Source organism: Xiphophorus couchianus, chromosome 15 (genome assembly GCF_001444195.1).
Source record: "Xiphophorus couchianus chromosome 15, X_couchianus-1.0, whole genome shotgun sequence".
NCBI classification, from domain to species: domain Eukaryota; kingdom Metazoa; phylum Chordata; class Actinopteri; order Cyprinodontiformes; family Poeciliidae; genus Xiphophorus; species Xiphophorus couchianus.
The window spans coordinates 14,516,470-14,540,030 of NC_040242.1; the positions used below are offsets into that span (position 1 = coordinate 14,516,470).

Genomic DNA, 23,561 nt, shown 5'->3' on the forward strand with positions numbered 1-23,561 from the left:
TCTGAAATGGGTCCCTGAGCAGAAAGTCTAAACTTTTCTCAGTTTGAGAGGTCCAATAAACAGAGAATGTTTTCTTTTATATTTAACAAGAAAAAAAAATCAAAGGAGAGCGGATTGGTTAAAGGGAAAATTATGGCGGCCTGGAGGCAGGAAATTGCTTAGTTTACATGTATTATCAGTAATTAAGGCTGGAAATTAAACAAAGCGGCTAAAACATTCGGTTATCAGTCAACATATTTGTTTTTGTTTTCTAAACACTCATAAAGTTTGGAACTTATCTCATTTTTGTCAACTTGTTTAGCCAATGAGCAGGAAGGAAAAGAGTGGTGGCTACTGGCTGAAGTTAGCGCTTCCTCTGTGAGTTCTGTCATACTTTCTAGCATGCAAGGCAAGAGTCTGCACCAGCTTAACAGAGCAACACCCAACATGGTCTCTATGTGACCTTCGCAGAAAGTACTTCAGAGGTTTTCATAAATTAAAATTAAAACTCAAATCATCGATTATTCCACCTGGAATCACTACTGCTCAGTAAAATCTTGCTAGTTCCAGTTTGTCAAACACGAATCTTTCAGTAGGTGTAGATCTGAGTTGAAAAAAATCTCCTGCGTGGGTTACCTGAGGGCTGCTGCGTCGGTGGATGACAGTGATGATGAAGATGGCTACGAGTGATGCCACAACACTCCACAGTGAACACAGCCATGCAGACCACATCGTGACAGATGGGCTGCCAGTCAACCAGGCAACCTGACAGAAGTGACGACCTGACCGGCCTGCGCTCCTCTCACAGCTGGAAAACCCGGCTCCTCGGGCACCTCTTTCCCAACCTCAGCAACATTTACACCTGTGTGTGTCTGACTGAGCGCAGGCACAAACAACTGCGGGGTCATTTGATTGGCAAAACACAGGGTAAGCATAATCTGGACATGCAAATCTCCACACAGGTCCTGACAATTGAAAAACAGATGGAGCAAAGTGTGTGTGAGTCTGAGAATGCAAAATAATCTAGATTTAATTAGAAGTCAAACAAATTCCTCTTAGATATGTTTTATACTTGAAAGCAGTTAGAGTATTTTTCTTTTTTACTTTTTTTTCTGCGTGAATAATGATGATGACAAAAAAAACCACAACAATAGCTAATATAAACAAAAGGAAGCATTCAAACCAGCATTGCTCACACTCTATGGCAACCTACTCGGGACTTTACTGCAGACTTCATGTGAATTTCAATTACTTAAACTCACAATGCACCTAAGCAATCAAAGGACTGTCTAGTTTATCTACATTTTAAGACAATTCGACTTGGCGACGGTACAGACTAAATATAACAAATTCTATTGACTGTATTACTTCCTGTTTCTGTCAGCAATTCTTAAAGACGTGTAACTAGATAAACTGCAGGTTGTTATTGTTGAATTAGGAAACTGATGTAACACAATGATTCCATTCTCATCTTAAACAGAACTTAATTATATCGCTTGTACTTCCTCCAGCCTATACATGTCAATTCTTTTGTACTTTTAAAACAAGAAAATGTATTCAGAAATTAATTTTTCAATGTGGACTGCACAGTGGTGCAATTTGGCAGCACTGTTGCCTTGCAGCAAGAAGGTGCTGACTGCACCATTCTTACAGTGAAACACGGTGGTGGCATTTTTCCTTCTGAAAGCTCAGGGAAGCTGGTCAGAGTTGATGTGAAGGTCAGTGGCGCAAAATATAGTACAGTCAAGGAAGAAAACCATGTTGGAGGCACAAAGCACCTAAACATGGAGTAAAGGTTCATCTTTCAGCAAGAAAACAGCTCTATACATTCAGTCGGAGCTGCAATTGAATGGTTTGGATCAAAGCATGCTCATGAGTTCATGTGGATCAGTCAAGGTCAAAACTAAATCCAAAATAAAATTTGGGACAAGACTTGAAAATAAATGTTTAAAGATGCTCTCCATTCAATCTGACAGAAAAACAAAACGAAAATGAAGCTCTGACTTAAAAAATTGTGTTAGTTGGTCATAAGAAATGGAATGAAATTCATCAAACGTACTTTAATTATGTGTGTTTACCTTGACAACTTAATAAATTAACTTTGATAAACATAATGTTATTACTTATTAATTAATGCATTTGTTTTTAAGTTGGAGCTGCATTTTCTTATTTTCAGTGTGTGCAAAGTCTTAATATTATTTGTTTCCACATATACACTACTCTTTCCTGTTTGCAATCTGGGATTTTCCCAAAGTGTTTGTGATCCAACAGGACAGACATTTTTTCAGCTTGGCTTCCACTTTGTTGAGAAATTACTGTCTATAAGATGAATGAAAGATGCCTTGTTGCCCTCCTGGCTTTAGATAAGATGTTTTCTACAAAAGGGAGCTTTTCTAGTGAAGCTTAATTACATCTGTTGAAATTTAACGAGAGGCCTCAGACTGTTAAAAAAAAATCCAACAAGTCTTAATTTAATGGTGTTTGATTTAAAGTTTTCAAGTTCTGTTAGATCAGTGTTTGATTTACTCTTCTCAGTGCAAACATCTACAGTGTATTCATATCCCCACAGTGTTGATTGAGGGTTTCTTCTGGATATAATTACCCAAAAAATGATATGTGTGCATACTCATGTCTCTTCATGTCTGCAAAAAGAAAAAGAAAAAAGAAGTAAGACTGCTTTTAGAAAGCCGCTGAAGGCTCAAAAACCTTTTCCCTCTGTCTGTAAGTTCCCTTTGCCGCCAGCTTCGGTCTGTCTCACATCTTTGGCCGCTCAGTGAAAGATTTCTTCTATCTCCGTCCCCAGACTGGCTGAGTGACAGGAGGATAGCAGGAAGAACAGCAAAGTTTCCATTGAGGGAGAGTCGAAGAGAGAGAGAGGAAATTGTAAGCGAAGGAACTTCTTGCAGACAGGAAGTTGAGGAAGGGGGGGTTGCCGCTTGCCTTAGCGACAGTATTTTCCACATCCGCCACTGACTACAAACAAAATAACGCAGAAAAAAAAACTGGCCTTGCCCACTGTAAACAGTAGATAGAGGAAAGACTAAAAAAAAGGGAGAGCCACTAAGCAAGAGAGGTTTTACTGGTCACTGGTCATTACTGGCTCTAAAACATGCATGATTTTCAACACATCAGCTACATGAATTTGCAGAAGCTACAAATTCATTGGTTTTATGTCAAAACTTTTATCTTAAAAATATGCACAGATATATAGGAATATAATGTTTAATTATCAATAAAAAGAAACTGAAGTTATGTGACCTGATATCAGCTGTTTGCATGCGGAAAGTAGTGCAGCAAAAGGTGTTAAATGGTTAAAAAAAGACACTCAGGGCAAAGGGTAACTCTGGGTTACTAATGTGTAATGTGCACAAGCAGGGGAAACACTGATGCACGCTGATGTTTTCAACGGAGAGACTCTGAGGAAACAACAGGCTCGATATCTCTCACCACAAGGTCCCCTTGCAGATACAAATACTGCAACTGTCTGAGTCTGCAAAAGTTTAGACTACGAGGTGCACAAACACAACACAAACACACACTTACTCGCAAGTCAAAGAAGAAAGAAAAATCAAGCACACAGGCACCATTAGGCTGCAGTGAGGGTGACGCAGTTTAAACAACATCCTTGGGGAGAGCATGATTAATCCTTTGGTAACCAAGGTTTGGAAAAACAGCTTTGAAATACTGACTGTGCTGGTGAGCTGGGAAAAGAAAGACCTTACAGTAGAAAGGAGGTTAGATGGTTTGAATGTGGCTGCTGTTCAGTTATGTCGTAACCAAACATCGCAGTTAGATAAGAAGACTTCTTTCCAAATTGAGGTCACTATGGAACATTAAAGAGCCAATCTGAGTTTCGATCTAGGCTTGACTCTGCAAGACTAAAAAAGCCAAAGTGATTCAAGGGGGTCCTTTGCAAATTTGCCAGGGAATGTCAGTGCATTTAATACTCCTACATATTGATCTCTGGCTCACATGCATGAGTGTTTTCTCATAACCGTGTGTCAGAGCCAGCAGGGTTTCCCCCAAGCAGTGGGTCCAGTAAAGGCCGTCTGTCATCTAGGCCACCAAACTTAGAGACAGCAGTTTGACCCGACTTCTTCATGTCATGCATAAAACATGCAGCTGCATTCTCCAAACTCACACAAAAAGCACCAAATAAAGGACTGACCAGTGGTTCCCCTCTCACGGTAAACCAAGTAGGCACTGCAACAAACACACACTTGGGTTAAACACACACCCATAACTTAGAGACTCTGCACAGCTGTAAGAGGGAAACTCGGTTTGACGTCACTGGGCTGCTAGGCAACTTGTGCTGTGGTGGTGAAGATTTTCCACTGCAGTACAAACGGGGTGTGTGTGTGCTTGTGTGCTGATAGTTCAGTTGACTTACAGTGCTGGACATACAGTAAAAATGGCTGTTCACCTCAGTGAAGTACGGCCAAAAGAAATCTCTCATTTTGGTTAAATTCACAGGAAAAAGCATAAAATTGACACGAAAGGTGACGATGTTGGGTTTGGGTCAGAGTGTGACCACATTTATCAGAGACACAGAAAAAGGGATGTGAATGTAGCTTTACCAGGTTACACTTTCTGTGTGTACGCTGATGAATGTGTGATATTTTACTGGCTAAATATGTAGAGAAATGTGTGCATAAGGTGTGCCGATGATGTGTTAGGGTTTACGGTTACTGCAGGACGGGTGTGGCCTTCGCTTCAAAAAGGCCAGCTTGTTTATATAGTCGATCTGTGTATTTAACAGGCGCATCTTTTTCAGCTGCAGAAAGTTTATAGAAATCTTTTCAAGCATCCCGTGCCTTACAAACTCTACATATGGTTTCGTAACACTATGCGTGTATCACTTCGCTTCTAGATGTCCTGCTGTGCATCCTTTTTGCTGCTTCTGCCCAAAATAGCTTCAAAGTCTTGACTGAGTCTGCATAAGATCTGTAAGATGAAGGAGTTTTATTCCAGCCCTGACAAAGTGAGAAGCTAAACAATAAAATAACAGGAAAAGCATTTTTTTGTACATAAAAAAACTATTTAATTCTTAATAAGCCCAATAAAAATATATTATTATTATCAATAATTATTATAGTTAATTTAGCATTCAAAAAAATATTTAGTTAATTTTTTCCCGTGATCATCACAAACATAGCTCTAAGAGAGCCAAACCACATGAATGTCATTCCCCAGCTAACAAAGGACGCAAAGCTAAAGACTGACTGCTGGACAACCGAGTTCTGAAGAAGCCACAAGCTTTTGCTCTTGTAGGACGATGTGTCAAGTGGCTTACAAAGATCTCACGCACAGAAAGATTCTCACGATGGAATGTGAAGAAAGCAAAGTAGCATTCTTTGTCCTGAGACAGACCACGAAAAAGAATCAGAAACAGCAGTTTCACACTGGCTGAAAGATGACACACTTTCTAAAATTGGGGCCACACAATATTGGAAGATCATACGATTTTGACGCTGTTGGCAAAAACTGTGATTGTTTTCTTTAGTACATTTCCCACAACTTGTTTTTAAAATTCACAGCCTGTGCAGTAGAACATTCATAATATTTTGATCAAGCTGGCTTCGTCCACAGAGAACAGCTGAAACACCAGCCAATAAAAGTTATAAAGCTCAAAGCAAAAAACAAAGTTTTGAGTTAGCACTCCAACCTCTGTCTGTATGACTTATCTGACTCAAAATGAACTGGCAAGGCACTGAAATATGTTATAAGCCTAAATATCAATCAGCAGTATAAAAACAAAAAGGGACTATGCTGGCGTTACAACGTCATTTTAACAAATTCGTCCACAGAACCAGCAGGACCGAGATGTCAGCGTGCTTGGGTTAGGAATGCTGTCCTACAGGAACTGCACAGCTGGGTTCACTAATTGTCCAAATGCCACTAATTGATTAAATATGACACATTCACATTTATGTAGAAAATATAGTGTCAATATTAAGCTAATGACAACTCAGGTTTTATTTTTAAAAAATAGTCTATACTTTGTTTTACTATCAAGTAAAATATATGTGAGCTACATTTTTCAATAAAAACTAGTTAGAAATGACTACACTTAACCAAAAATACTTGCGTAACTCTGAACATTTTAAGCGAAAAATTGCCTTGAAATGGTAAAGAATTGAAATGGAAACCTGCAAAATAAGATTTGGGGGAGAAAAAGAAAACTATAAATACTTTTTATAAGTGAAGTAGATTTGTTAAGCAGCCATAAAAATTGTTCTTAAAAGAACAAATTCTGCAAATTGCCCCAACATACTTGAAAAATGTAAAAATGTTTGTATCTCAAACTAAATTTGTACCATTTCACTGTTTTTTCTCTCAGAGTTCACAGAACCAATTGCTCCACATGAGCTTAAGTGAAAAAACCCAGTTTTCTAATTTCTGATTGATTTTGTTTTTTTTAACTAACATATTATTATGAGAATAGATGTAATTTCAAGTCCTAGTTGAGGTTAAATCTGAAGAAAAAAAAGGAAATGACTAAGTTGTGTTAAAGGAACCGCATTTGTGGAATGAGGCGTTTAATATTATACAAAAGTTTTTGATTGAAAACTGCAATATAAAGTAAAGAAAAAAAAAATGTAATATGTGGAAATTATATGCAGAATATTAAAGGCAAATCAACAAAAAATTTGTACTGTCAATTAATTAAGAATAATAAAAACGTTTTTATATCTCCTCAAAAAGCAGAATATTTACCATTTCAAACAAGCCCTGAATAAATTCTTCTGAATGTTACAATAAACGTATCCTATTAATCCAGATGCTTCTTTGAAGTTTTCTTTTGTACCTTTTTTTCCTGAAGACATTTCCCAGCTGCAACAAACAGCTATTATCTCGTCGAAGCTTCATTTTTTTCCTCCACAGAGCTCAACTGAAACACCGATGCCAATCTGTGACAGGTGTCTTTCTGCTGCAAACATTATCAGAACAGGAAAAAAAACTGCCAGCACATTTCTAAGTGACTTGTATTTTAGGAGAGATGCGAGATAGTTAAAATGTCTACCAAATGTCTCTACGTGTACCTTCTGTCGAAAAAAAATGTTTTCAATTCATCTTTATTGTCACAACTCTCTACAAATATTTAGTATTTAACGTCACTCTAAAATGACTTTATTAAAGAAACGGTTGTTTGCAAAAACTTAAAAAATAAATGGACACCAAAGCAGAGCAAAAGGATCAACTCATAACTGAGAAATAATGTGTTTGGATGTGTCTCACATTTGCATTTTTTTACACCTAGCATGCAATAAAAAAATTCCTTTTTCAAGCCCTCGTTTGATTCACGCTCTGGCATTTATAGCTGTGTCAGAGCCATGTTAACACATCTATGCATTTCCTGGAACATTCAATGGTATGACAAACACCTTTTAAAGAGCTGCTTTCAGTTTTTCTTTGTCTTTTCCGCAGACTAAATACTATGAAAATGGTTTCCTTGTTGGTGTTTGTAGCAGCTAAATTCTTATTCACTTCCACTGTGTTTGTATCACTCCTCCTCTCTCTGTCCCTCTACTCTCTCCCACATACCTCCTACACGAGCAAGCACGCTTTATGTGTTTCTGCACGTTTGCCTCTTGCACAAACACATCAGATTTCCTTAAAGGACGGATCAGGAACTGTAACAAGCTAGAGACAAAATCAAGCTACATATTAGACAACGTCATGATGTGCCCATATGTTGCTTGCAAATTGCACCGAGAGCTTTGGCTTCTATCTTTATCCGGACAAATAGAAAAAAACAACAATGAATGGAAACATGCAAAAGACAATACAAACCCTATTCAAATCTTTAAGCCAAATTCATTTAAACAAATGATTTATACAACAGCAGGGTAAGTGGAGAGGTTGGTTTCAATTTGCAATCTTTTAGCAAACTTCTATTAAAAAGATCTTACTGAGAGTTTGCCAAAAAGGTCACTTATAAGGGAGGAAGTTTTAAAACAATGCGAAATCAGTCCCACAATCCTTCCTTTCAAAAGAAAGTCAAGTGATTTTGTAAAAAGCTGCCACCCACATGCTTACACACACACTTCGAACCCGAAAAGGGCCTGGCTTTTAGCTGCATTGACATTCAGGAGGTTTAATGCAATTTCTCATGCCTTCACCTTGTTTTATAACACGCACAATCTCACACGGCTTCAGGACTGCACATTAGCGAGAACAGGGCGCGATCCCTGCTAGTGTTGAGGAAACTCAGGTGGTGGGCTTGACGCAATTTGACAGAGAAGCATTCAGAAACATGCAGAGGCATATTCAGGAACATCAGCAAGGGGCATAAAGAGGGATTCCTGAAGCAAAACACTAAAAGAGAAGCTTATTATTCTGTCTTACATGTAAAACTTGATTTTATGGCACCTGAATCCAGAGCAATTCAGACAATTTACCTGCATGGTGTGATGGGTAAATCACTTATGAGTTGAGCTAATTTATGTTGACTAAATTCTCTGCCCCAACTAAAACCTGTAAGTTCTGTTTGTGAATGAATGCGGATGTTGTGTAAGCTGATTATGTACTACGGATAGTACTTTCTTTTCATTCAGCGTGTGATATACCACCCTGTTGCAATGAACACATAGACAAAGTAAAACAAAAAAAGTCAGGGCAAACTCTTTTCAGGAAAGAAAAAGAACAAAATGCACTTCCAATAATCTCAGTGAAAATATTTTAGACAATAAAACTGGTTTTGTGCTTTAATGGCTCCGTTCAGCAGCTTAGCTAAACAGCCTGCGTGTAGATGACGTTCTATACAGAGACGGATTAAAGAATGGTTTTCTACAAACAAAGTAATGCGACAAACACATGCAATAAGCTCCCAGTTGGGATTGGGGATCAACAAAATGAATAAAAGCTATTGGATGGAAAGAGGAAACAACTATAAAGACATTCCAGTAATCCATCCAGCACCCTTTGAGACCCTTTAGCCAAAGTCAGAAGAATAAAACCAAACAAGAACTTCCTGTCACAGCAGTTAGACAAGCTAATGGAGAAAAACTGCATTAAAAAGCCATGCCATTATGTTATGTTAAGTAGAATAAAACAAAATAAAAATTAAAAAAAAGTGTTGTCATTGCAGTCACATGCACAGCATCCAAAGTGAATATTAACAACAGTCGGTAGTAAATACTTGGCTGACGATAGCACTTTTACAAATTACACTTTCAAAACAAGATATAGCCACAATTACTAATTAGCAGTGTGGTGCATGAACAATTTTTTTGAGGACTTTGAAATGAACAGTGCTTGTTTTTACATGACAAACGCCACATAATTTATTCTACCATCTTTAAAAGGACCCGATATACAGTACAGACCAAAAGTTTGGACACACCTTCTAATTAAAATGGGTTTTCTTTATTTTCATGACTATTATAAGGCAAGAAATCCCACTTATTAACCTGACAGGGCACACCTATGAAGTGAAAACCATTTCAGGTGACGACCTCTTGAAGCTCATCAAGAAAATGCAGAGTGTGTGCAAAGCAGTAATCACAGCAAAAGGTTGCTACTTTGAAGAAACTAGAATATAAGGGCTATTTTCAGTTGTTTTACACTATTTTGTTTAGTGCATATTTCCACATGTGTTATTCATAGTTTTGATGCCTTCAGTGTGAATCTACAATGTCAATAGTCATGAAAATAAAGAAAACTCAATGAATTAAAAGGTGTGTCCAAATTTTGGTCTGTACTGTATGTAGCATATGTCTCTTTTCTTGCTTTCAACTTGACTGTAAAGTCTTCATCCTAACGTAAGAATTTGAACTAATGGCAACTATTCAAACTAATCAACTGTGTTTTGCTTTTTTGTGTGTGTTTTTCATCATGACTATTACTTGTTGGCAGGAGACACAGAAAACTTTTTCTTGAGACCTTTGTGCATATTATAAGTAGCAGAAATAACAGCACCAATGATGTCAGATTTTTACATAACTGCAATTTTTGTCAGCTAAATAAGTTTAGAATGAATCAGAATTTTATTAATAAAGAAAGATTTTAATGCCTTTATGACCACAGTTATGCATAATCCACTTTGAATTATTTTAATTTTATGTCCGTACAATCATAAAAACAACTGACGTAAGTATTTTTGACCATTTGTCCAAGGTAACTTCAACTTTTAGTGTCTGGCAGTAATTCATTATTACTGTGTGTTTTCGACCATGCAATAAATTGAATGTTCAAAAAAGGTGAGTGCTAATAGGAACATCGTCTTACCGTAATAAGCCTTTTTTCACTCAGTATTTTACTCATTTTGCTTATGTATGAATATGAGCGACTTTTTTAGGGAGTTTCACCATTATAAAATACTATTTATGTGAGCAAAGGGAGAACAAAACGCATTTAAGGAAGGTTACAAATGTTAGGCACCAACAAATTCAGTGCCCTAGTTGGTCAATAATGTCATGAAGTACATATAATTATAAGTAATTATAATGTGGACCTGTTAATATTGGAACTGTGACCTGTGAACATGAACCAACTCACGCTGCTAAATAACTGCAGTAATAATTATTTTCACTGTTTCTGCTTCAACCAACAACCAAAGTTGTTGGTTGATCCAACAACTTTGTCACGAATATTTGCGCCTAAGAAAAGCTCTGAAAAGCATTCAATGGATGTTTACCAAATGCTAAATCTGTTGAATGTTGATTTCACACCTCTACTCATCCAGGAAGATCAGATAATTAAATGTCACATCCAATAATAGCACATTAAAATACAGGGCCTAGGGCCTAGGTTTGCAATGAATCTGAAGCAAAAAGACTTTAACACTGTTTATCAATATCTACTAATATTGTACAGCTATTATCCATTTAACCAATATTGTCCTCCACTATGGCATCAACTAAAGATCTCCCTCTTAAGTGTCTGTTTTTCTGCTATGTAGCTGTCTATTTTCTGGGTCCAGTTAGAAACCTGGCTACAAAACTTTGGATCCTGCAGATGGGAATACAGACACCAACTAATCCCTCAATAAACAGAGATAAAACACTTAAACCATAAAGTAATAGAGCAATATACTGCCGCTTAAGTCATTATTAAGAGAGATTTGAGATAAGAAATGTTACTTAGATCTAAAACAACAACTCAATACAACCGAGTTAATCTTTTTATGAAATATAAAGTGCAATCAAAAATAGCTCATTATTCTCATGAAAATAAAAGAAATCCTTAAGGAACTCTGTAAATGACAAGCTTTTGTTCAAGCTGACAAAGACAAAAACCAAAACAAATTTTGGGTCGACTCACCGCTTTCTGCTTAGAACTGAGATGTGCAGGATTCAGGAGATTGTCTCCCTTCTCCGTGTCACTGGAAACATCATCCTCCGACTCTTCCCAAGACGAGGAGAATCCAGCTGAGGAGGCGGAGGAGGAGGACAGCTTCCTGAGAGGGCGAGACGAGGAGTATGGAACAGGACTGGAGCTGGGGCTGGGGGACCGTGACAGTCCCCGCTCCGAGCCAGAGCCGTCGGTAGTTTGAGACCTGCTCTCCAAACCGTGGTCGGTGATTATGACTGCAGGGATGGAGGGAAGCAGGGAGGATAAATGGTCGGATGTTTGATCAGGTGCGTTCAGCGAACTCAGCTTCACGTTATTACTGTTATGTCCTTGAGGTAACGCAGGGGTTTCAGAGATATTGATAAACGTTTTTCCTTCGGTCTGAATCAGCACTTTTGATTCCCACTGATCCTCCTGCTCATCTTTATTTTCTCTGTTTGTCCGTTCTCGCTCATCTCGCTCCATTTCTCTGTTTTCTACCTCCTTTCTAACTTTTTCCTCCTCCCTTTCTCTCAGTTTTTCCTTATTCTCCTCATCTGTAGCTGAATGTTTTACTGACGTCTCAGGCAAACAACGAATAATCCGTTTATCCCCATAAGGAGTTTGTAACGTTGGTTGTGAATGGCAGTCATTTTGATCAATCAGTGTCTTGTTCTCTGTGTTTGACTTCATAGTATTGCTGTTCTTCTCGCGCTCATCCATTCCACTTTCCTTCTTTAGTCTTTCCGTCATCCCTTCCTCCACCTCTCTGCCATTTTGGGCAACAGAAGGTACTTTAGTCACTTGTGGGTGGGTCATTGGATTTTCGAGAAGTGTGTTTCCTTGGCTGGGAGACAAAGAGGACTGGCTAGTCGCTCGTCTTGTCGTCCGAGGACTGCGCTGGAGTTCACTATTCAGGGCCTGGGTGCGGATCCCGGAAATGTGGGCCTCAAAGATGCCCACTTTTCCCCTGACCTAAAAGACAAAAATAATAAAGGAGTATTGGTTTTGAACATTTATTATGATTCCATTTGTTTTTCATTGTCTAACAATAAATTCAGTATAAATATAAGCAAACAAATTGTAATAGGAAACACAACGGCTCACTAATTTCTACATCAACAGAATTTGTATCTATGACCTGCTCGGATGACGCTGTATATAAACTGAGATTATGGGACATTATCCCACTATAACGTGGATAGGTAAATACAGCACTATTTAAAATAAAACTAAGCGTTCCAAGCCAAGTTAAGAACATACGCATGCAGGAAATGTTAGTTTTATACTTAATACAACTTTTAAAACCTTCCAATTGTTTAGGCTAAGTATATTAAAATCTTTTAAAATATTAGTTTAATTTATATTTTTCAGAAATATAATGAGTAGAATGACTCAGAAAGTAAAGACACCACAATTAGCACATTCTAAGAAATAGAGAAAAGAATTACCTGTTTAACAAACCTTAACCCAACAGTTCTTGAAAAATAACTTTACTCCCTTAGCTTTAATCTGTGATAAATATTACACAGATACAATAGCTAAAGAAAGTTTAACCATGTTGCAAAACGGTACACAGATTGCTACGGTGTGTACAGAAAGCTCTTAAAAACATTGTTATTCAATTAACTTAAAAAAATAAAGAAGTAAATTCCTCTGACTTCTCATCCATGACTGAAAATCTTTGCATAATCAAATGTAAACAAAGAGTTGCATAGATGACTATATAAAGATAAATTTCCATTAGAAAGTAGATAAAATCACCTCAACGTTTTGCAGCTCTCTGTGGATCCGGAGCAGATGTTCCTGACGTTTCCTCTCCTCTCGCGCCTCGCTCCCTCTCGTCCCTCCTCCCGTCTCCTCTAGCCCGTCTCCCTCCCCTCTGTCTTCACCGCTCAGGCGTCGGATGCGTTGGCCCACATTGACGCCCAGGCGCTCCGGGCTTCGCGGCGAGGGGGAGCGAGGGCGAGTTGTGTCGCAGGGGGAGAGCAAATTTGGAGGAGGGGGAAAGACAAAGGCTTGGCTAAGAGATCGGGGGCTCGTCTAAGGGAAGAAAGAAAGGACATTAGCAGTCACCATTAATAATTCACAATAATGTAAAGTTACTTTGACGCATTTCTGACAAATTTATTGATATTTGCAGTTGAGTAGCTTTAACTTCTAAACTAAACTCCAGGGAAGAAAACATATTGTGTTTTGACTATTATGGGTTAAAAATCAGAAACAGTGTGCTTTCTACAGCAAGTATTATTTTTTTGTAAATAACTATATTATTTTTTTTATGATTTAAAAATTAAGGATGAAACAAGATCTTATGATATAAAAACACCATCACATCTCTTGTGAAGGTGGAGTGAGCACCTTTAGCCTGACATCAAATCCAAAGATTATTTCCATCCAGGATTAAAACAAAAGTGCTGCTGTTGTGCTATATAGAAAAAAATACTTTAAAATAATTTATTTTTACAAAATTGTGAACACATCCTGATTTTGCATAAATTGAGAGCAAATTAACAATAAAATAAACTGCTATGTTATTCATAACAAAGAATACAATGCCTTGAAATAAATTTTGACACAATAGCAAGTACGCTTCCTATTGTGTTGTATATTTTGTATATTGTGTATATTATATATACACAATATATTGTGTTTATACTTGATAGCAAGTATTTTCTTATTAAAGGCGCCGAGTTGAAGAAAGATGTATCCAAACGCTGCTTTTTGGACCAACCAAACTTGGATTAAATAATTCCATGCAGGTTACAGAAACTTCAGCTTGTGGTTTGTGACTCTAACTCTGTTTTTTGAAAAATCAAAAGAAAGTATTCTTAGGTTGCCCCGATACTTCGCTACACATTGTCTCTTCTTATTCTTGCAGACATAATATCTCCTTAATATATATCATTCTACTCCTTCTACAACCTATTCTCTAGATGTATTATGAAGATAGGAACACTTTTTCTACGTTTTATAGAGGAGATTTTTATCAAGCAAAATTAAACTTTAATAAAAGATAGAACAGAATCAATTGTCCACACTTTACCCAAAAGACGTAACACAATAATGTATTACGTCCAACACATACAGTGGTGGTTTCTGGGGGCATTTCTATCCTCAAGCTAACAAAACCACACACCACCGTCTCCAACGAGTCACAAAAACCAAAGTTTAAAAGTCACTTAAAGACTAGAAGTAATCCAAAGACCCCAGATACATACAAAATATGGTGGTCCACTCTTTTTTAACCATCTATCTAAAGTTAACAGCATATGTTTCTAAATTCACTTCACAGGAGCTGGTGGAAATATAAAGAAATGTTTCCAGATTGACTGGACATGGTCCTGTTGCTACCTTAGGACTCGTTGGGCTGTAGAGGCTTCCTCCCAGTAACGGACAGTAGGTGCTCCGATCCGGAACCGGCAGCACAGGTCGGCCGACTGGGCTGGTGTTTGTTCTAGATGTAGCGTTGGAGGACCCTGGCTGGGAGTGAAACTGATTGCTGCTGCAGAGAGGAGGGAAACATACATCATTAACAAACACCAAAGCTTCAAATAAAAGCAAAACCAAAACAAAAAAAACACACACTTTCAATAAGTAAGATCAATCTCACCACTTTGGTCTAACAGTTTCTTACTAACCATAGTAATAAAACTTGTAGAAATAACTGATTTTTATCAATGAACAGTCCTTGTACCTGTTCATGACTCCAAGGCCGTTCAGGTTCAAGGCAGAGGCTGCCATCCCCACGGCCAGGCCAGGGGCTTTGTGTGCTGGGTACACATCTGACAAAGTCCCCTGAAGCTGCAGGGATGCCTGCCGCGCCAAACAGCTCTCAGGGTTTTGTCTGCATCCACAAAGAAGCAGCAACAGAAGATTGGCAGCAAGAAAATAGGTCCCTGCCGCTGAAAACGAAGAGAAAAAGCCAGATGAGCTTACTATATGCCGTTTAATTCTTATAAATATTCCCACCTGAAGCAAGTGTCACCATAAAAGTTTTGTTTGCAAGTGAAAGATACTGGCTGCGAGATTTTTAAGTAGTGGGAGTCATTGTGAAGTGCGTCACAAACACAAAACATTAATCATGTGATGCTGTTGTTCAAAAATTTAATTACGTTATTAAATCTGTAAATGACTAAATTGAATAGAGAGAAGGGGAATTTAAGGGGCAGACGGAGTTCAATCAGGGAACAAATTCTACAAGACAAAATGTCTTTTACTTCTGTGAGTCTGAAACAAACAGCTGGTCCAGCACAAAGATGCATTTTCCTTCCATCAATAAAAAAAACAAACTATTACTGATGAGTTATTTATTACAAAACCACAAAATGTTTCCTTCATTCTTCTTCCTTCATTTTTACTTAAGAGTGAGTGTATCAGAATTGGAGAAAAGTAAATAAATGTTATGGACAATATTCTTAGACACGCATCAACTAAAATAAACAGATCGCATGTTTACGTGAACACTTTTAAAATGCAATCATTTCAATGACAATAAAACCGGTAAGATTATTGAAAGAAAACAAAAACGACCGGTTATGATCACTGATCAGATGATCAAAAAATGTTTTTTTCTTATTCAATAAATGCATCAAAACCAAGAACACCCAGTAATTTCTTTACATAAATTCATCAACAAAAGGCTCAAGCGTTGATGCACGTATTTGTATCTTTTAAAAAAAAGCAAAGAAAGAAAACAAAGTGCAAAGCACTTTTTTCTTGTATATGTGTTACAAGTCAGCAGTCAAGAAAACCAGCTATCAGTATCAGATGGGAAAAGCTCAATTGGTGCATCAGTAAGTGTCATAAACCTAATAAAGTTAGTATAGTGTATACTTTTAGAAGAAGGTAAAAGTTAAGTTGCAGAAGGTAAAGGTAAAGGCAAAGGTAATTTTATTTATATTGCATATTTTCAGCAACAAGGCAATGCAAAGTGCTAGTGCTAGAAGTGCTAGAAGTCAGAATAAAAGTTTAAATCAAAAAATGTCAGAGGTTTTCACGGTTTTGAAAGCTAATGCAAAGTGTGCATTGGTCTTTACGGCATTCATAGTTTTGTTTTTATATGAATACCATGATTTTCCAAATTACAGCTGAGAATCAGATGCCTGGCTCTTTTACAACTGCTTAGCTGCTTTAAAGTATCATTGTAGAAAACGTTGCTGCGATGACGAAGAGAGAGGAAGAAAAAAAGGAATCCATAAAGATTCAGTGACGTAGACCGGTAAAAACTATCAAAAGTAGCATTTCTTTAACAAAAAACACACTGACTAAAATTTTCTGTAGTTTTGTTTTTTGTGTTTGTTTTCTTTTTATGCAATTCATCAACCTCTGCTCTTTTGCAACCAAATTAAGATGAGTTCACCCCAATTAGAGGTGAACTGTGGCACAATACAGTTTTAGTTCTGCACCGGTCAGTTTAAACACTGCATAACAGCTTGTTTTATCATATCCCGCTGTGAAACAAGCTATGCAAATAAGCTTGACTGAGCAACATGAGTTGAAGACTGGCATTCCATGCACAGATGGTCAGCTGCAGAAAACCTGCTTAATGCTTCGCCTTATTTGCCAGCTACTTGTTAGAGATATCATGCTTCAACTCAAGAGCGCTTCAGTGAAGCTTAAACATCCACAGTATCTGGCAGATGAGTGATTGTGATTAACTGTTTCTGCCGAGCTGTGAGTAATAAGTCTTTGTGTTCAAAAACATTGGTTTCAAGGATATTTCTTTCTAAAGTCAACGTTTTATCAGACTTTAATCGCACCGCAGTCTATTTTTCCACTCTGCTTTATTTATCGGTACACTCAGAGAAACTAAACTGAAGCCGTTATCTCTGCAAATCAAAAGCTTTTCGACTCTTTTGCATTCTGGTTCTGGGGGCTCACTGAAGCAACCAGCTCTTCTTGCCATGTGCAGAGCTAACGGAAAGCAGCCTCAATAATGTGTTTTGATTCCAGATAAGTAAAAACATCAGGTCACGAACCGGGGGGTAAATATGGGATTTCCTTATTGGGTAGTGACGCAGTTAGAGAGAAACTGAAAAGACAATCTGATAGGGCCCCTCTTGACTAGAAAGTGGTCACTGCTGCTTTTTTCTTTTTTCCTTTCTTTAATATAACACACAACTTCATATATTTTGGCTTTGCTTGTGCGAATGCTTATAAAGTTTTAGTGAAAACAAGTAAAAAATTAAAAAAAGAAGGCTGAATGAGTGAGAAGATGGAAAGAGAGGTGTGTAAGAGTTATTTTGGTTCTGTTGTCTGCTCTGAACCCCTCATGCAGAAGGAGCAGATTTACTTTCTGTCAAACAGAGGGAGTGTAATGAAGCAGCACTGGGCACCAAGAACCAATTTCACACTGTGTGGGGCACGTAGTCTTTGCACCCTAGAGAAAAGCTCAGTCTTTTTTTTTTTTTTGTAGCCAAATGTCTCATAAGAAAAACAAAAAAAAACATTGAGCAGCCAAAACCCAAACCCAACCTTTGACTCAGCAGTTAATAACCCATTCAGAGATGTACTGGATAAAATCAGAAGGTACCAACAACCTCTTCAATCCACTAAATCTAAAATTTTTTATATAGGAACAAAGGGACAAAGACTTTAAAAGAGTCAGCACCGTGTATTTGGATCCATCAGTCACAACTTCATTATGCCGGCACAAAAACATGCAAATCCTGTTGCGATCTGAGCGTTTTCTTTTATCGCACTGGCAAAGGTCCAACGGCAACAGCGATTAAACAGAAAGGCAAACAAATACCTGGGCCATGCCTTTAAAATCGCACAGATGAGTCAAGCTTCAAGGCCACAGGCAGACCTGTACTAACTTTAGCGCATCTCAGTCAGCCCCTTCAGTGTTATTTGCGCTAAAGCTAGGGCCTTGCTCGTCAGAGCGAGTAGGACCATGTTAAGACTCCAAACTGTTCACTTGCCCACTCATGCATAAAACAACCAGCTGGTAGAGAGGTTTTTAAAAAGTGCAGTAAGGACAGCAGCGGGGAGACAGCATGCATTTATCTGCTGTGTAACACTTTCACACCAACTCCATTTCATGCGTTTTGTTTGTGGGTGTTTTATTGATAACTTTGACAAGTGCGTATTAGTAGAGATGAACCAATCAGGCTTTTCCTGGCCAATACAGGTTGATGCTTTCTGATTATAATACTGATTTTACACTCGGAGGACTATAACATGTAATTTAAAAAAAAAAAGAGGTTGCAGGGTTTTGTTAAAATAGGTCATTTGAATCCAACAGACAACGAATGAATTACAATAGCATTATTCCCTCTAATTTGTATTAAACTCAAGCACAGGTTGGTGGTGCTTCTGTATTTCTTCATTTGTAGGCTATCAGTTGAACAAATATTTAACTTAGTGCACTCAATTTACCTTGCACAGTGATTAGCACATAAATATTACGAAAGAAAAAAAATCCATCATTAATTTCATCCACATTTCCATCTAATCCTGTCATCCTGTCTAAAGCTCATGAGAAAAGGGCATGAGTTCAAATGCAAAACTTAAATTTGACGTATACTTGTGTAATAATCAGAAATACCTTGATAATAATATTTAAGTTTATTTTCTTCTAAAATGAAAAGTTTTCATGTGCTTATATTATTATTATTATTTTTAAATGCTAACCGACGATAAATCTTCCAAAAAACTTATTTTGCATAATTTGCACTATTTTATCAGCAGTTTAATAGAAAAGAAAATACTAACTGAATTGCTATGCATTTTTCCATTATGAGTGATAGGTTAAAATATTAAAGTGTAAAACCTAGCAAAAAATACTTAATACTGCATATTGCATACAATACAAAAACTGTCAACTTAAAACTTAAAAACTGCATTTAAATTGTATCTTATGTTGCATTTCATGAGGATTTAAAGAGCTTTTTGTACAGTACTTCTAAGCAATATATATATATATATATATATATATATATATATATATATATATATATATATATATATAATGCATATACATAATGTGCACAGATCAACAAACAGTGCCGCTGCTCTTTGCACTGCAGGGACACATCTCCAAAGACGTGTCCCTGTCCCGCCCGTGTAGATCTTAAAAGAAATATGTACGAGGCAGCTTGTGCAAGTCAACATTTCCACGAGGATCGTTTAAAATTCCGCACATTCTTTGACTTTCCCACCATCTTAACTAATGTTTACGCCTGTGTTCCTGAAGGGTCTACTCCGCCACGGCGCTAAATGTGCAGTAAGTGCCAACAAAGTGTAATAAACAACATCCAGCTGCAACGTTCAAAATAATGACGTGCGAAAGCATGTCACAGCGGCCCAGTTGCTGTCTTACCTCCACCCCGTCCCGTCTCCTCCGGGTCTTCTCCGGGACACTTTTTTTTTTGTATTAAACCGAGCAGATGCAATATCTCTATGTGTGAAACATACAAAGAAACCAGCCGTCGTGCACCGTCTTTGTTTTTACTTGTCACGAAGCAACTTTGTTAGACGCACTCGCCGGTTTTCTGCTTTTGCTCCTCCACCTCTTCACTCACATAAAAAAAGACCCACCTCCACTTTTTTTTTTCTATTTAAAAAAAGAGGAAAATTAGCCTTTCGCGACGAAGAGCATCCGCTTGTTTCTCCAGCAGCCTGAACCACGAAAGCCGTCCGGACCGCTGCAGCCCCGTCCTGCCCGGTCCTGTGGAAGGACAGCGGTTTTTTGGGGGGGGGATTGATGTCTGTTATCCTCCGTTGCTCGACTCCTCTCTGAGTGTAGTAAAGCTTTTTGTGTCTGCGAGTGTAAAGGCGGAAGCTCGTGCTCTCTCTCTCTATCTCTCTCTCTCTGTCACTCCCTCGCGTGGACTCGGTTTAGTGGAAAGGGGAGGGGGAGCTGAAAAAGCTGATTGCACGTGAACGCGCAGCATCGGGGAAACCCTCGCACGCACGTGCTCGGACGCGTCCATGAGCTGAGCTAGAGATGAAAAGTTAGAGCCCAAAGTCAAATACTACGGCTACCACTGCAGAGGTGGTGGTACTCTCCTTTAATTATCTTATTCAGAGCCGGTTCTAGTGATTCTGGTGCCCAAGGTGAGATAATCCTTTCAAATCCCCCCCCAGAAACCACCACTGTACTGTATGTGTTGGATATTTGGTGTGTAAACTTCTTGGCCCAAATTCTCTGTTAAAAGTTCCTGTGAACCAGAACTAAAACTTCTTTTTTTTTTTCAAAATAAAAAAATGCAACAGTAGTTCTTTGAACTTAAAAAAATGTATATTTCAATTAAATAACATAGTTAGATTTTGGGGGTTTGTAGTATATTGTAGATCCAAAGCGTAAAAGGGTCTCACATTTACTTTTTTGAAAGAAAGGTCTACAGTGTCCTATTTTATTTTTCTCAAGACAACATTTTCATATTTTTATGCTTCTAGAAAAATGTTTTGGTCTATTGTCTTCAATAAGAACAAGGTGTGTCTCACTTTGGATGTTTGTTGCCCTATTGATGATGGATGAAAAAGAGAAAGCAAATAATTAAAGACATTAAAAATGTTGAGTTGTACATAACTATTTTGATTTTAAGATAAATATAATTCATCAATAAAAAATCTTACCATAAAAATGTTTCTATTGCCATCAAATGTGCTTTGAGGCCAGAGTTTTTCCTATATTCTCAAACTAAAGTCAGAGGGCCACAAATGGCCCTTTGGCTGCAATTTGGACATTCCTCCATTAGAGGTTAATCATGCAGACAAGTTATTCTAGATTTATAATCTCAAGTGCAATTTTTATTTTATTTTGGCGGTTTCAGTCTGGATGCCTATGTAGACTTTACTTACTCTCAAATTAACATTATTGCATAATTTTTAAACAATTTTACTATAATACATAGGATTGTAATGGAGTGTTTATTCATAACAGATACTATAGTCTTCTTAAATGAAGTCTTCTTGAAAAGGCAATATGAGATACAAATGAACATTAGAACCCTTGTGGAAGCTGTGATTGACCTTTAGAAAAGTTAAAAGGCTTAAACAATAAACTACTAAATTAGACTTTTAGAGCCTTTATGTATGAACAAATGTCATAAATATTTCTGCAATGGACCTTTCCAGGACACGTGTAAAAAAGTTCTAGCTGTTGCTGAACAGTACAAACAAAACATGTATTTGCATTGCAGGAGACTACTAAACGTTGTCAACATAACGAATGATCTAGTATGGAGATTAACAGCATCCTATTTTACTATTTTATGAAGTAAAATAGGTTGGAATACAGTTGTATAATTTCACAGCAGCAACAGAAGCATCATTAGGCAACTTAGTGATTTTAATCTAGCTACCCAAAGAAAATAAGACCCTGATCTTCAAAAGCAGATCTGCAACGTTTACCTCCAAAAAGGCACAAATGATCTAGCAAAGAGAGAGACGTTATAACAAGACTAATTGACCCAGTAGTGATGTTTATCGACAGTGGGAGGAAGGAGATAACTCACGCATGCACAAGGAGAACAAACTCTGTGCAGAAAGAGTCCAGGCTGGGACTCAAATCCAAGACCTTCTTGCTGCAAAGCAGCAGCGCTACCAACTGCATCACTGTGCAGCCCAAGATATAAAGTAATTTGATCTACCAACTATTTTCTTGAGAATATTTAAATGACATAAAAAAAAAATACTTTTTACTATTTCATTTTACTGCCTCTTCTTGATCTGTCCACACAGGAAATAAAATCCAACAACTATTCACCAAGTAAGTAAATAAAAAAGCTGTCCTAATATTAGTTTGTGGCTATTTCAGGTGGGAAACACCAATAGTAAAACAGTTCTGTCAGAAGCTACATACTATAAGCTAACTTTCTTTTGTAACAACAGAAGGTCCCTTCGAATATTAGTTACCTTTACTATATCTTAAAAACATGCTAATAAGGGTAGCATTTGCTCTCAGATACTGCTTGAGAATATAATTATAATACACCCTGAAGAGTATAAACCTTTTGTTACATACTTACTTGAATAAGCTGATTGTGGCAGAAACTGGTAGAACAGTTACATTTTTAAAAAACCTTTGTGCCTGGCAGGAGGTCCATCAGATTAAGGAACAAATGACACAGACTGGTTATCGCTCATACTTTTATTTTTTTAAGGAGTTGTGAACAAAGCACCCCCTCAAGCAGTTGACGCCTTAAGCAACCACCCAGGTGGCCAATGCTAACAGACGACTCCAATTTCCCTTTGAGCTTCACCGTTCAGGAATTCAAACATTAATTCACATTTAGTGACATTTACCAATGGGTTGGTTTATTTTTATCTATAAGACTATCAAATAGTTTTAGTCTGGGAACTCATTTGGTTTTTTCTCTCCAAGTTTAATGAGTATCTTTGCTGTGTGACTTGATTATTGTAATAGTACTGCTATTCACTTTTTCCATAAAAAGTAAATAGACTATAGCCTCCTGATGGATAATTACTGAATGTCTGATTATGTTTCAGCTAGTAATAAGTTAGTAAACCCTATTGATGAGAAGTGAGTAGCTTCTCATTGCTTAAATAACCTTGTCAAAAGACATCCTGTGATGTAGACACGCGTAAGGGAAACATCGAAGAAGAAATCCGAAACTTTGAAGATGGGTCGAGAACTCTCAGTCAGGAAGAGGCCATCATATATCTGTTCACAAAAAGTCAGAAGTATAAATTGCCCAACATGTCTTGGCATGCGGAAACATTAAAAGATCCTTCCAAAAGTTCGAAAAGGAATTCCCACTTCTGAAAAACAAACACAATGCTGCCTAGCAAGGTTTTTCTTCTGGCAAATGTCGAACCCAGACTGGATTTCAGAAGTATGATTTAGCAAGCCAGAGAATTTGGGAAGCAGACTTAAAGGGCAGCACACTTCCCAATGCTTTGTGTCATATTAAGGCTTGAACAGACCAGGAAAACGCAGTTTAATGGGGTTTTGTACAGACTGTCCTTGAGCTAATCTCAAGGCCACAGGTGTTTGGAGGGCTCTAGCTATAGCTCTGCAGAAAGGAGGTGACTTCTACTTCCCTCAACATCTACTGACTCTGCTCTGCGATTTTGTCTCCAACTTTGAGTTATTCCCTTGCCCTGTTGCTTCCTCATTCTTTTCCTATGGCGTCAAAACAGAAAGCGGTGTGTTTCAGGTGTGGCTTTAAAATACAATCGCAGGTGTGACTCCAATTAACTCAAATGTGTTTCCAAAATCTGGTATCATCATCTGGGCTTTCCCAAATGATTTAAAGCAATCATTCTTTATGTAAACTTTTGATTCTGAAGACATCAATAAATAAATAATTTTGGTAATTCTAGCTAACATAAAA

General features: G+C 37.6%; 1 protein-coding gene across 5 annotated transcripts in view; it reads right to left on the reverse strand.

The window, feature by feature from the left end:
• itpkb (inositol-trisphosphate 3-kinase B) overlaps nucleotides 1-22,255 on the reverse strand; it is a 33,950-nt gene extending 11,695 nt beyond the window's left edge. The window contains exons 1-5 of one of the 5 annotated variants that reach the window (XM_028040369.1): nucleotides 22,233-22,255; nucleotides 14,951-15,152; nucleotides 14,608-14,758; nucleotides 13,018-13,296; nucleotides 11,245-12,228 (exon numbers count right to left, since the gene is read on the reverse strand). In XM_028040369.1, the coding sequence (XP_027896170.1) occupies nucleotides 11,245-12,228; nucleotides 13,018-13,296; nucleotides 14,608-14,758; nucleotides 14,951-14,997 (1,461 nt within the window). In that variant the 5' untranslated portion in view covers nucleotides 14,998-15,152; nucleotides 22,233-22,255. Of the gene's footprint in view, nucleotides 1-11,244; nucleotides 12,229-13,017; nucleotides 13,297-14,607; nucleotides 14,759-14,950; nucleotides 15,159-19,579; nucleotides 20,075-22,232 lie in introns of those variants that run through there. The other 4 variants (XM_028040370.1, XM_028040368.1, XM_028040366.1 and 1 more) reach the window with 4 other exon arrangements.
• Between the last annotated feature and the right edge of the window lie 1,306 nt (nucleotides 22,256-23,561).